Source organism: Gopherus flavomarginatus, chromosome 5, assembly GCF_025201925.1.
Source record: "Gopherus flavomarginatus isolate rGopFla2 chromosome 5, rGopFla2.mat.asm, whole genome shotgun sequence".
NCBI lineage: Eukaryota > Metazoa > Chordata > Testudines > Testudinidae > Gopherus > Gopherus flavomarginatus.
In genome coordinates, this window is record NC_066621.1 from 119,380,371 (window position 1) to 119,394,650 (window position 14,280).

At 45.2% G+C, this 14,280-nt stretch overlaps 1 protein-coding gene across 1 annotated transcript in view; it reads right to left on the reverse strand.

Annotated features, from left to right (window-relative positions):
* SPTLC2 (serine palmitoyltransferase long chain base subunit 2) overlaps positions 1–14,280 on the reverse strand; it is a 122,599-nt gene that overhangs the window by 59,572 nt on the left and 48,747 nt on the right. The window contains exons 6-9 of the mRNA XM_050953274.1: positions 11,867–11,960; positions 9,561–9,666; positions 8,407–8,626; positions 6,450–6,576 (exon numbers count right to left, since the gene is read on the reverse strand). Of these exons, the coding sequence (XP_050809231.1) occupies positions 6,450–6,576; positions 8,407–8,626; positions 9,561–9,666; positions 11,867–11,960 (547 nt within the window). The remainder of the gene's footprint in view (positions 1–6,449; positions 6,577–8,406; positions 8,627–9,560; positions 9,667–11,866; positions 11,961–14,280) is intronic.

A 14,280-nucleotide genomic window follows, 5' to 3' on the forward strand; every position in this document is an offset into this window, starting at 1 on the left:
AAAACCATGCAGAGACACGGCTAGAAATATGTCCCTTTTTCTTTTGGGGAGGGGCCTTCAAAGAGGGAGAAAGACAGGAGGATGTTGAACTGTTAAAACATGCTCACATCTGCAGCACTCGCCATTTACGCTTCCTCTGATGGGGACTCAATCTAGAAACCATCTCATTCCCCATTCACTTTTTTATAATCATACAGCCGAATGCAGCAAAAGAATGGATGCCCATACAAGCTACAGTTAGAGGCTCTGTTCCTAGAAGATGGCATGTCCCACATATTTCAGATGTTCCCTTCTTAGCTGCTGCTACTTTTGTGGAAACATTCAAAGGCTCCAGAAAGCAAACTCATACGATCCATTTCAAGACTACAAGACTGTCGCTTTAGTTAGTTATAAGTTAAGTAGTAAATAGAAGCGGAGGTCTCCCGGGTTTGCAGGATAGGGACCCAAGACTGCATTGCTACAGAGGAGGACTTTGAGGAGCACCTACTAAGAGCAGCAAAAGAAATGGCAGCAGCTGCCCAAGGACAAACATAGACTCATAGACTCTAGGACTGGAAGGGACCTCGAGAGGTCATCGAGTCCAATCCCCTGCCCTCACGGCAGGACCAAATACTGTCTAGACCATCCCTAATAGACATTTATCTAACCTACTCTTAAATATCTCCAGAGATGGAGATTCCACAACTTCCCTAGGCAATCTATTCCAGTGTTTAACTACCCTGACAGTTAGGAACTTTTTCCTGATGTCCAACCTAAATCTCCCTTGCTGCAGTTTAAGCCCATTGCTTCTTGTTCTATCATTAGAGGCTAAGGTGAACAAGTTTTCTCCCTCCTCCTTATGACACCCTTTTAGATAACTGAAAACTGCTATCATGTCCCCTCTCAGTCTTCTCTTTTCCAAACTAAACAAACCCAATTCTTTCAGCCTTCCTTCATAGGTCATGTTCTCAAGACCTTTAATCATTCTTGTTGCTCTTCTCTGGACCCTCTCCAATTTCTCCACATCTTTCTTGAAATGCGGTGCCCAGAACTGGACACAATACTCCAGTTGAGGCCTAACCAGCGCAGAGTAAAGCAGAAGAATGACTTCTCGTGTCTAGTTTACAACACACCTGTTAATGCATCCCAGAATCACGTTTGCTTTTTTTGCAACAGTATCACACTGTTGACTCATATTAAGCTTGTGGTCCACTATGACCCCTAGACCTCTTTCTGCCATACTCCTTCCTAGACAGTCTCTTCCCATTCTGTATGTGTGAAACTGATTGTTCCTTCCTAAGTGGAGCACTTTGCATTTATCTTTATTGAACTTCATCCTGTTTACCTCAGAGCATTTCTCCAATTTGTCCAGATCATTTTGAATTTTGACCCTGTCCTCCAAAGCAGTTGCAATCCCTCCCAGTTTGGTATCGTCCGCAAACGTAATAAGCGTACTTTCTATGCCAACATCTAAATTGTTGAAGAAGATATTGAACAGAGCCGGTCCCAAAACCGACCCCTGTGGAACCCCACTTGTTATACCTTTCCAGCAGGATTGGAAGCCATTAATAACTACTCTCCGAGTACGGTTATCCAGCCAGTTATGCACCCACCTTATAGTAGCCCCATCTAAATTGTACTTTCCTAGTTTATCTATAAGAATATCATGCGAGACCGTATCAAACGCCTTACTAAAGTCTAGGTATATCACATCCACCGCTTCTCCCTTATCCACAAGGCTCGTTATCCTATCAAAGAATGCTATCAGATTAGTTTGACACGATTTGTTCTTTATAAATCCATGCTGGCTATTCCCTATCACCTTACCACCTTCCAAGTGTTTGCAGATGATTTCTTTAATTACCTGCTCCATTATCTTCCCTGGCACAGAAGTTAAACTAACTGGTCTGTAGTTTCCTGGGTTGTTTTTATTTCCCTTTTTATAGATGGGCACTATATTTGCCCTTTTCCAGTCTTCTGGAATCTCCTCCATCTCCCATGATTTCCCAAAGATAATAGCTAGAGGCTCAGATACCTCCTCTATTAACTCCTTGAGTATTCTAGGATGCATTTCATCAGGCCCTGGTGACTTGCAGGCATCTAACTTTTCTAAGTGATTTTTTACTTGCTCTTTTTTTATTTTATCTTCTAACCCTACCCTCTTCCCGTAAGCATTCACTATATTAGACATTCCATCAGACTTCTCGGTGAAGACCGAAACAAAGAAGTCATTAAGCATCTCTGCCATTTCCAAGTCTCCCGTTACTGTTTCCCCCTCCTCACTGAGCAGTGGGCCTACTCTGTCCTTGGTCTTCCTCTTGCTTCTAATGTATTGATAAGTCTTCTTGTTTCCTTTTATTCCCATAGCTAGTTTGAGCTCAGCCATCACTTAGACCAGGGGTTCTCAACCTTTTTTTCCTCTGAGGCCTTCCTCGACATGCTATAAAAACTCCAGGTCCCAACCCAGGGAGGGGGGCACACCCTCAGAGGAGGGGACTTGGGCATAGGTGCACTCTGACTTCTGTTTTGGGTGGTGGGAAGGGGTGAGCAGGGCTCGAGTTACCTCTGCATGGCAGGGTCCAAGAAGGGAGTGCCACCTCCACCCCCTGACTCACTTCAGCAGGCCACCCAGCCTCTATGTGTGTGTGTGGCAGGGGGTGCATAACCAAAAACTAACTCAGATGTGGGGGGGCTTAGCTCAAAAAGTCTGAAAACAGCTTAGGGTGCAGGAAGGGTGGCAGTGGCTAGGGACTGTGTGCGGGCAGGAGGGTAGCTCAAGTGCAAGAAGGGGATTAGATGGGGCTGTGCGTGGGAAGGAGGGTGGCTAGGGGCTGTGTGCTGGGAGGGCTCTGCCAATCACAGAGCCAGGTCTCCCCAACCGGATGGCTCTAACCGGTTACCTCTGCTGGTGTAGAGGTGGTTGGGAGCCGAGGAGCAGCTTCAACCCGGAGAGGCGGAAATGCTGTGGCTGCCTGCTCCATGGCACCAGCCAGAGCAGCAGCTACCCAGAACTGCCCGGCCTGGCTCTGGCTTCCCACCTCCAGTCTGGTCTGGGGGCAGGGAGAGAGGTGTGGAGCTGCCCCCAGGACTGCTGTGCTCTTGTGCTGCAGTTTGGTGGCGGTGGGGAAAAGGAATGCCCTCCATGTGCCCAACTCTGCCCATGGGCTCAGGGCTTCTGCCCCACAGGAAGCACCAGGGCTCAGGGATTCAGCCCCATGCCGTCTGGCTTCAGTTCCATGGGGGTGCTAGAGCTCGGGCTCTGGGTTTCAGTCGCAGGGCCCCACAACCCCCTTGACAGGGTTTGCGGACCCCCAGGGAGCTGTGGACCCCCATTTGAGAACTGCTGACTTAGACAGCTGGAATGGCCATGTTTTCTAGCCTACTCCTCTAGGATACAGTCACTTCCACTGACACATGATGTTTTTAAAGCCATATGGGCTGCTTTGGAGAGCACCACGGGGGCACCTATTATGAATGTCAGCAGGTAATAGCCAGCACTGACAGATTAGTTTAAACAGACAATGAAGTAAAAAGTAAAGTTGCTATCCCAATCTAGGCTGCATATTCATGTGCTGTCACCTAACTAAATTTATTCAGCCTGCAATCGCCTCCTGCCTGAGCTTTGCAAATGGCCATGCTGGTTTCCATGTGTATTTTATCTAGGCTGCCTGCTTACTAGCATCCTGTTAGCTAGTGACAGACTGCTGGAAAGACCTCAAAGGGAACATTTCCTCCAACTGCACAATTGAGTTTAGATTGTAGCAGCAATATATTGTGTTGCAAGTTTGGAGACCTCTGCCTTTCCTCCCCGGGCTGATGCCTCACGAAATTGAGAAACACTTTTGTGAAGAAAGTTCTGCTTCTTTCTTAACTATCTCCTCTCATTCTATCCAGCAGGGAATACTACATAAAAATTACAGACTTTATATTGCTCAGAGCCCAGAGCCAAGAACAAGGAAATCCAACTATCAGTTCCTTATATGGCTTTGGCAAGGCCATTGCCTGCCTCAGTTTTGCCCATCGGTAAATAAATCTTAATTAGCTGCCTATGGAATGGCCAGAGAATGTTCATATAGCATGATGTATCCACTTGGTTTCAGAGATGTTCAATAGCACCCCATTACAGCCCTTAAGCTATCTACCTGTTTCCCTTCCACAGTTACCACTCATTAGGGCCACTATCCCTGTATCTTACATAATTTTACTTTCCAAACACTGAACATCATCCTCCTGTCCTTAGTCCTTTTGTCCTGTTTTTGACTATCACTGGAACACGAGTTCCTTAAGCTCTCACTAAGCAGCAGCTAGGTCTGCACAAAGGAGTTTTAACCAGCTCTCTCCATGGAACAGGACTGCAAAGCAGCAGTGACTTTAAAACAATATATACAGAAATGTTGATTTATGATCTTGAACTATAGAGGGATTGGCAATTGGTACTGCACTGAAAATGAATTGAAAAAGGACCATTTCAAGTACTGTAGTAATCATCCCAGCAAGAATCACCCTGATGAAGTCAAATGGAATTTTTTTAACAACTTAACGATATTCTTCCAGGAGAGATGAGCCTGCAGTGATCCATTTACCTGAGTGTGGATAAAAAGAAAACTTCAGCTTTCCAGGCTGTCAAATCCAGCACCTTTGAATAGCACTAAAATTCACATGAAAGTCTGCCACAATATGAAGTTTCTTTGATATCACATACCAGCTCTCAAAGGCTTAAAACTTCTCTCTGGTAATACAGAAAACTTACTAAAAATGCCAGTGCTCCTAAAATCCACCTTCAAAAACTGGTAACGTGCTCGTCTTAACCATTTATGTGGAACTTCCAATTAGTTACACATTCTTCAGTCCTCACTTGCTTAAACACAGCAGACACTGGAAGTGACCCAACAGAAGCAGTGCCTGAGGTGACCAGTTTGAAATATTGGCAAATCATAGAATATTAGGGTTGGAAGGGACCTCAGGAGGTCATCTAGTCCAACCCCCTGCTCAAAGCAGGACCAATCCCCAGACCAATGATCAGCTAAAGTAGCTCTGACAGTGTCACCTTTAGGAAAGGATGCACGACTCATCTCTTTGCCATAGTTGTATCCATCAATAACCAACCATGTGGTAATGCTTGTTCTTGGAGAGCTAGAGAGAAGGATTCTAGTGCAGGATACCAGTACTCAAAGCATGGGCTCCAGTCAAGCCCGAACCATCTACTCTGCTGTTTTTAGCCTGCGGCTCAAGCCTCAGTAACATGAGTCAATTGACTCAGACCTCAGAGGACTTTGAACTGCAGGCTTTTCTTTGCCATGTACCCTTAAAAGCACTCAGAGGTGACCACAGATAGCATTGCCTTGGTGATCAGCTACTTTTGCTTCCAGAGCTACCACCACAGCAACAATCAATAGCATTAATTTTACTTTAATATAGCATAAACAAGTTAAGATTATTCCTGATTTAAGACAAGGAGAAAAAAAGTTACCTTGAGTTGTGTTCAACATTCTTTTACCACAGGAGTTCTGTCAAGTCAAATAGTCTGATGGCCTTAATGTCACAGTGTTTGCGGTGTCGTTGTGGCCTTGTTGGTCCCACGATTTGAGACAGACAAGATGGGTGCAGTAATATCATTTATTGGACTAACTTCTATTGGTGAAAGACAAGCTTTCAAGCTCATCTTGTCTCTTTCACCAACACAAGTTGGTTCATTAAAGATATCATCTCACCAACCTTTTCTCTCACTGTTACAGAGCAAATACAATTCTTCAGTGCATACTACCACCTTGTGGCCAAAAGCTCAGAACACTATGAATCCAATATATTTGTATTAGTTTTAGAATTCAAAAAAAGGTGTTTGGACTGCAAATGATAAGTATTCTGAATGAAACAGTGACACCCATCAACTTTTAGAAAAGGCTGATGCACAATGAACATGCTATATTATAAACAAAAAACTGCTAGACCAAGCCTCAACTTCGTTTCAAAACAAGGTCTCAATTTGGAATGATACAAATTCTAAATACTGTAGTTTTGCTGCTAAATATTTCCAGTTACTCTAAAAAAACTCAACCACTACACCTTTCTCTGAGTGATCCTAGCAGATCACTCAGAGTAGGGAGATATGATGTGTTTAAGTTTGCATTTTTTTGAGAGACAGAGGTAAAGCAATTACAGAAGAGAAAATTCAGTATTGTACAAAATGTCAGTTTGCCTTTTAGGTAAGATTACCTGTCCTACCTTTTGCTGGAATTACCTTGCTAGATTACTAGCAGAACAGCACTAGTTGTAACATCCCTACTTTCTAATCAGCGAATAACTAACTAACTTATTGCTTCAGGAATTAGGTTTAACAAAAATGCATGCTAACGTGTCTGGCAGCAAGCACAGTTACCAGTGCCACTGTTATAAAAAGGTTCAGTTTCCAGCAGTCACAGACCCCCATTCCAGGATTGGAACATTTACCAAATAGAAAAAAAAAAACTTACCAAAAGTTGTGCCATCTTCACCCATAATGCACTTCATGGAGGTGAGGATTTGCTCCACAACAGGCGGTGACAGTGACATGGCATACACTGCACTATGAGAGTGCGTACGGAGGTAGTCAATCAGCTCCTGACAAAATGAACACAGGAGGCCTTCAGATACCACCCTCAGTCAGAGCTTAAAGAAATAGGCTCCAGTGGCACCATGACCACCCTACAAATGGGCAGCACCACACGTTTCACACACATACTCTACAAGTCACCTAGAAAAGGCTGGGAAGCTCGTAAAAAGCTGCTTACGCCATTTGTAACTACCATCTACTACAACTAAAGTGTTAACAGTAGGGGTGAAATATCCCTGTGCACTATAGTTTGTATCCCAAAGCAGGATGATGGTTGATAAAAAAAATTAAAAAAAAAAATTACTAACTCATATGTAGACTCATTCTGCCGATGGTCACAGAATTGGGTTTTGCAACAAGATGTCTGGAATTACTCAAGCTGTGCACAGGTTGTGTTTTGAGAGCAATCATTCTGTCATGGGAAGATGCAAATCAATCCTCTCATTCCTGTGTGGTGGTGAGCAGGCTCTGCAGATGGCTATGTATCATGTTTGATACAAATCATTGCTAAGCACGTCACTGAACAAGGCATATAAAAGTCACAAGGGATTTCTCCTAAGTGCACTATAGATAAAGGCAGCAGGTATTAGCAAGAACTTCAGAGAGCCACTCCCTTTCTATTACCCACTCCTCCCTTCTGCATTCAAATATAGCTTTTGCCACAAGATGGAAGCAAGCCACGTGGAAGACAAAGGGCACCACTCCCTGGAACAGTTACTTATCAGTCATTGTATTATAAAACTATTCCACAATCCCCAGAAATGAGAACCACTACAGTAAAACATCACAGCACACGGTGGGACAAATTCTGGCCTCCGCTATGAAAAAAGCTATGGGACTGCACAATGGTAACCAGGGGCAGAAATTTATCTCAACATATATTACTCAAGTTCTATTAGCATGATGCTGTTCTTGTCCCCTCCAAGAAAAGGAGGGCTTTAGAACAGTGGTTCTCAACCAGAGGTCTATGAATGCCTGGGGGTCAGCAGGCTATGTCTAAGGGGTCTGCGAAAGGGTGTCATTCCCATAGAACAATGGTTTTCAACCTGTGGTTACAGCCCTGCAAATCTGGGGATATCTGCTTTATAGATATGGACCAATATTTTGAGGATCGGATGCAGATACAAATTTTGTATCCACACAGGGCTCTTCGGAGTCTGCACATAACGTTTAAGATCTGCAAAGGGTCTGGCACCTCCATTCTACATTTTTTAAGGGGTCCACAAATGAAAAAAGGTTGAGAACCACTGCTCTAGAGCAGGGCTTCCCAAGAGGTGTTTGACGTCCCCCGGGAGGACTATCGGGCATATGGCAGAGAGAAAGGACTATGGAAATTAAAAAAGATGCCTAAGAGCAGATGAAATAGCATACAGTGTTGCTCCATAGAGCTTAATTAGGAGCTAGGAAACCCTTGCCTTCAGAGTTCTCACTGCTAGCTTTATTAACAGGTAGCAATTAAAAAATCCCTACCTTAAAGCACTGAGTAGCTATTAGTAGAAGAATTGCACAACCTCTCCTCACCCAGTCTCAGCAGCTTTAACTTATCACTCCTTCAGGGGAATTAGGAGTTCTTAGGGGAACCTTTTCCTGGATTCAACTCATCCACATTGGACAGAATTCCACATAACTGAACTGCACAATGTTTAGTTCCCAGTGTACCAGGTGAACTCAAGAAACAAGCTAACTCTGAAATTAGCAAGACCTCTAGGGACATATCCTGGTATAGAACTGGTAGGGCCCTAACTATCTGTTAACCAACTAGTAGTTTCCTCTTTTTAATCTTCAGAAGCCCAAATGAATAGCTTGCTTCCTACCATGTTTCCCCACCACTTCTTTACCTTCTTGCCTCCAATGTACCCTCCAGCAGCTCCAAAGCTCTTGGTGAACGTTCCCATCATAACATCCACATCTTCAGGGTTAAGTCCAAAATACTCCACCACACCCCGGCCAGTGAGACCCAGGGCACCTATACTGTGAGCCTCGTCCAGGTACAGGTATGACTTGTACTTCTTCTTGAGGGCAATCACTTCAGGCAGGCGGACTATGGAACCCTCCATGCTGTTGAAGAAAAACAGATCAAATCAGGTTAGATTCAGCTTTAAGGGGTTTTGATAGCTGGGGTTCTGTTTGGAGATTCTAAACTGGCTTCCTACTCTCCTTCTCTTTACTTCCTTTTAGCAGTTACGTAATTATCATGGAAGCATTATCTAGAGACCATAACACCTCTATGGAAAAATTTCTTTTACAAGTGTTTATGTTTAAAAACAAGATTTGTTGCATTCTGTGTCCAAATTTCCTTATTCTGAAAGTCAGTATCACAAGTTAAACAGATTAAGTTGCAGCAAGGATGACAGACCAATCCAATGCATTCTGTAATGTGTTTCCATCTAAAACAGATACTGCTTCTTTGCCTCACAAACCTCAGTGTCCTATGCTGCCACCAGTTAACTTGTCATTGTTGGTCTCCTAGATGAGACCAACCAGGCTGAGCCATGCCTTCCAACAAGCAGCTCCAGACCACCTGATCCTTAAGTCATGAACTAGGTGCAAGGGCAACTGATCTCCCATTTATATCTCCCACACACTCAGAGAAGTCATGAGATCTGCACATATTGCCATCTATTCCCATTAGCATGATCAATAACAGATCACCAGAGAAGGAAACTGGACTAGAGGGTAATAAACACAACCTAAAACCTCAGCTCCAGAGCTTAGCATGTTTGATGTAAATAATTTGTTTAGATTAGTTAGAATTTGTGCTGTATTTAGGAGATGGGAAGCTTTCCATCAGCATCAGTTGTTATTACAGTAGGCCACGTGGGAGGAGCTTACAGATCAATCTAGGTCTAAAACAAATGGTCTCTCATCAAGAGCAACAGCTAAGAGGCATGCTACATTAATCAACTCTACAGCTTGGTCCAGCAATGGAACTCAAACCCTGACAGCTGGATCCTGCTAAGAGAGTGTAGGCAAGGTAGAGAATAACTTGTACCTGTAAATTCCCTCCACCAGGATGAGGATTTTTTTCCAGGGCCTGCGGGTGCGAGGTTGCCCATGCACAATGGCATCTCTGAGCAGTTTCTCCAGGCTCTGCATGTCTGCACAGGAAAAAAAAGCATTAGTACGACGTAACTAAATGCAGGAGCACACAAATGAGGTCACAGCTACAAGTCACAGCCACCCCCTGATATGAAGAGTGACTCACAGAGACTAATACCTGTGGAATCTATACTCTATCATGATCCAAGTTTGGCCACATTGCATTTGAGGCCACATCTCCTGCAAGCCACATCTCATGTTAAAGGTGACTGTGGCTGTGTGGTATAGCACTGACACATGATTTCCACTATGGGCCAGGATTTGGTTAAGAGTACAACAGTACAGAGATCAGAAAGAGACAGACTTGGAAATAAAAGGGAAGAGAGAAAGGGGTTGGTAAATGGCAGGTAGAGATGAGTGAAGGCATTGATGTTTGGGAAAAACAAGAGCAGGCTTAGTAGTTGGAACAAAGGCGCCAGAGAGGAGAGAATGAGTTCAAGGATGATGGGCCGGAGGCAGACAGCTGGGGAGTGGGCAAAGGAGGATAGATGAGGAAGCAAGTTCTCCCCTAATGTCATTTCTGTCTTTAAATAAACTGAAAGAGATGGTGGGTGGAGAAAAGAGACACAAGAGCTAATAAGGAAGAAAATCTGATGAGACCTGATGGGGTTGGAGGTGTGGAAAGAGAAAGCTAATACACAAGGAACAAAGCAGAGTAAAGTAAGCAAAGGACAGTGAGTGAAGGAAGTTGGGGCAGTTACAGGCCTCTGCCCTCTAGAAACACTGCACTTGGGGAGCAGAGACCAGAGGCAAGGTGAATGCACAGGAGAGAGCAGAATTCATGCCACACCGTAACAATAAAGTGGAGGGCTGTGAGCAGCAGCATACTCCAAGACATCGGTAGCCTGAATTGAGTGACAGTGCAGATTAAATTATGCAGGGAGGAGCGAGGGAGAGATTGATGTTGAATAACAAGACCAGAGTGCGCTTGAGTGATGAGAAGAGCACACCACATAGCACTTGGAGATCCAGTTAATGGAATGGTTACTGTGAATAAATCATGGAGGAGTCAGTCCAGACTAAGAGCCCAAAGGAAAGAAAGACATTACAGATAGAGTGATCAACATGGAAGTTTAAGTGACACAGGATGAAGATGGAGGAGGAGGAGAGAGCTAGGCATGGAAAACAAGTTATGAGGAGGCTGGCAGGAAGCACAGACAATCACAAAATAAGAGGAAAGAGTGTGATTTTGAAAAGTGGCAGTGGGAGGAGCCAAAAGAACCTTTTCTTTCTGGTTTCAGAGTCCAGGAGACTGTGCCAAAGCATGGTTGCCAGGCATGGGTAGGGGTACTTAATTTTAATGTGTTTTGTCCATACGATAGACAATGAATACAGAACCATGTTAGAGAACCTTATTGCAGACTAGATCCTGACCTAGGAAACTAAGCGATGACCTAAGAAACCATACAACAACCTAGATCATCTATCTAGGTTCTTACATGGACTTTCACCACTTTAGTATCTGACATGGATTGTAATAAGACTCTGTACGTGTGCTGACCCATACATGATACAAACTGAAAGGTCTGAACACCAGCAGTTCACCTGCATATGCCAGACAGCCATGCACTGGCTTTATATTAGGGATGTAAATATTGTTTAAAAAGTTAATAGTTTAAACTATTAAAATTATATTGTTTAACCGATTAAAGGGAGAGGGCCCGGGCGCTCCACTCCAGCTGGCCCCAGGGCTGGGGGCTAACGGTAAGACTAATGCTTACTGCTGGTTAAGCGTTTAATATTTTACATCCCTACTTTACATACGAAAAGCTATAAGGGGAGCCAGAAATGCAACACCATAAAGTGCTACTGACTGGAGTGGAGGAGTACTGGCAGAGCTGGGAAGAGAAAGCCTACATGACACCTGCCTCCAATATCTAGATTTAATTAATCAGACACCCACATTTACATAAAGCACTAAATTCACTCACCCAGTTTAAGAAATCTCTTCCATAAGTGTCTCTCTCAACAACCTCAAAAAAACCCCTGTATTTAACAGTCAATTTGCAGAGAACAGAGCTTCCAATCCAGGGTTTGCAACACTATTAACTCTAAGGTGCTAGCAGCCCCTAAGAGCCTTCAATTATTGGAAATGGGTTTCCCAGTTGGAAATTCAGATTTACAACAACAAGAGGCAGAAATCTCAAAAAAGAGCATTTGACATGTCTGAGAGGAAGTACCCCCCCAACAGATACTCACTGTTGTGCTTGAAGACTCGAATAGTTGCTCCTGACAATCTTGCTCCAAGCACTAGTGATGCATGATTCAGCTCATCGCTCAGTATCAGACAGCCCTGCACAAGGGGGAAAAATGAGGCAAAAAGGCTGAATAGACTGAGGCTAACAGCAAATCAGTGTGATAAGACTATTCTTATTTGCCTTTAAAAATTTTTTAAAAATTAATGGAGATATCCTATCTCCTAGGATTGGAAGAGACCTTGAAAGATCATCAAGTCTAGCCCCCTGCCTTCACTAGCAGGACCAAGTACTGATTTTGCCTCAGATTCTTAAATGGCCCCCTCAAGTACTGAACTCACAACCCTGGGTTTTAGCAGGCCAATGCTCAAACCACTGAGCTATCCGTCGCACTCTTCAAACGGCTGTGTTTGTAGTAGATGAGACAGCTCTGCCTTTGACTATCACCAGTAATGCACATGTGTGCACATCCCAGTATCCTGCCATCAAGTCAAGATCAGTGATTCACCATATGAATCCTGCAGGGAATAAGTGAAAGCCATACTTTACTAGGAAGTGCTGTGCACTATACAGGGCATCTACACACAGCTGGTCATAGTGTCAGTTTGTGAAAGCCGAGTATGTCTGAAAACAATTTAATCCATGATCTCAGGGAGAAGATAAGATTCCCTAATGTCGTTGAACTAGCACCTACTAGTCCTGCGATCAGCCTTATATTAAAAGGCGGCACGGGTATTGCTATTAAGCAATTATAAATGACGTTTGTTAAAATCAGTGTTCACACGAAACAGAGAACAGGAAATCTAACACAAAACAGGAAGTTTTCAATGCAGCCTGACTCATCCTCAGGAGGTCTGCATATTTCTGACCGCACAACCCTTATGGATTTCACACCATCCCCAGCCTATCTTTGGCTCTGTCTACTAGGAAATTGAAGGACTGCTGCTAACAATTGTCAGCAGTGAGCCTGTCTCCTCCAGAATGTGGTGCTGAAAACTGTAAAGTGCACAGCTGTTCTCAATCATGTTTTGCCAGTGTTGAAAAACTGATCATGTCCTATCTGCATTACAGTTATGCAGTTTTCTGGGGCATGCCAGGGCAATCAAAAGGACCTGGGCCTTGTCCATATTTATCTTTTCCAGGACCTTGCCGATCAGCAGAAATGGGGGAAAGGCATAGAGAAACTGGCTTGACCAGGACAGGAGAAAGGCATCAGAGATAGTGCCCCATCCCAGCCCCCGCCCCGAACAGAATGGGGGACAGCGACAGTTCTGCTGAGTCACGAACAGGTCCACGTGGGGAGTTCCCCACACTTGGAAAAGTCTGTGCACCACCTCTGGGTGGAGAGGCCACTCGTGCTGAGATGAGAAGTCTCTGCTGAAGCAATCCGCCCGCACGTTCTGGGCGCCCGGCAGACAGAGGGCCTGTAGGCAGATGTCGTGGGCTATACAAAAGTCCCACAACCTGAGAGTTTTGCAACAGAGGGCAGAGGATCGGGCCCCGCCTCACCTGCTGATGTAGAACATTGAGGCCGTTGTCTGTGAAGACCCTGACCACCCTGCCCTCCAGGTGCGAGTGGAAGGCCATGCACGCCAGCCATACCACCCTGAGCTCCTTGATGTTTATGTGGAGGGTCAGATCCTGAGCAGACCACAGACCCATTGGAGCATGTTTCTCGGGGAGGACCACCACCGATGTGGAGGACTGGTACTGTCGGTAACAGCTGCTCCGCGATCGGCTCCGGCGGGCAGACCCACAATGGCGAGACGACAGCGATTGACGCCCAGGGCTGTGGAGGCGGTGCTGTGGTGGGGTCCTGGAGAAGGATGATAAACGGGAACAAAGCCGATGTTCGTGCTGGGACCGGCTGCCCTCCACGATGAGGACCTTTGGCGTTGTCTGCCTCAGTCCCATTGGTGTTCACTCCTTGAGGCAGAGCAGTGCGAGAGTGTCAATCAGACATAATGCAACCAGACAGCCTGGTGGGCATCAAGGGTGATCCACGTGGACTTTACCCTGAACAGACGCTGGGCGGTTAACCACATCAGGAATGTTCCCTTGACTGAAACCAGTACCGAGCCGGGGGCGACTGTGGAGATTCCAGAGGCAGCTTGGGTCTGGAGCGTGGGGCTGACATCGACGATACTCCTGGTACCTGCATGGACATATCATCCTGGGCCCTCTGCAGGGCCTCCGGCGTGGAGGGTATCTGGACAGCCAGGGAGGCCTGCTCTGAATGGGCCAGGCTACTCCACTCAACTTGGAGTTGGAGGCCTAGACGCGAGTGGGAATCGAGGACTGCCAACATGGGTCTAGCCTCTGTCCCAGGTTTACTCTGGTGCCGGGGCAAACAAGGCCTCTTCCTAGCCTTCTTAGTGTGTCCTGTGGATGGGGAGCGGTGCCGACAAGTCGACGGTG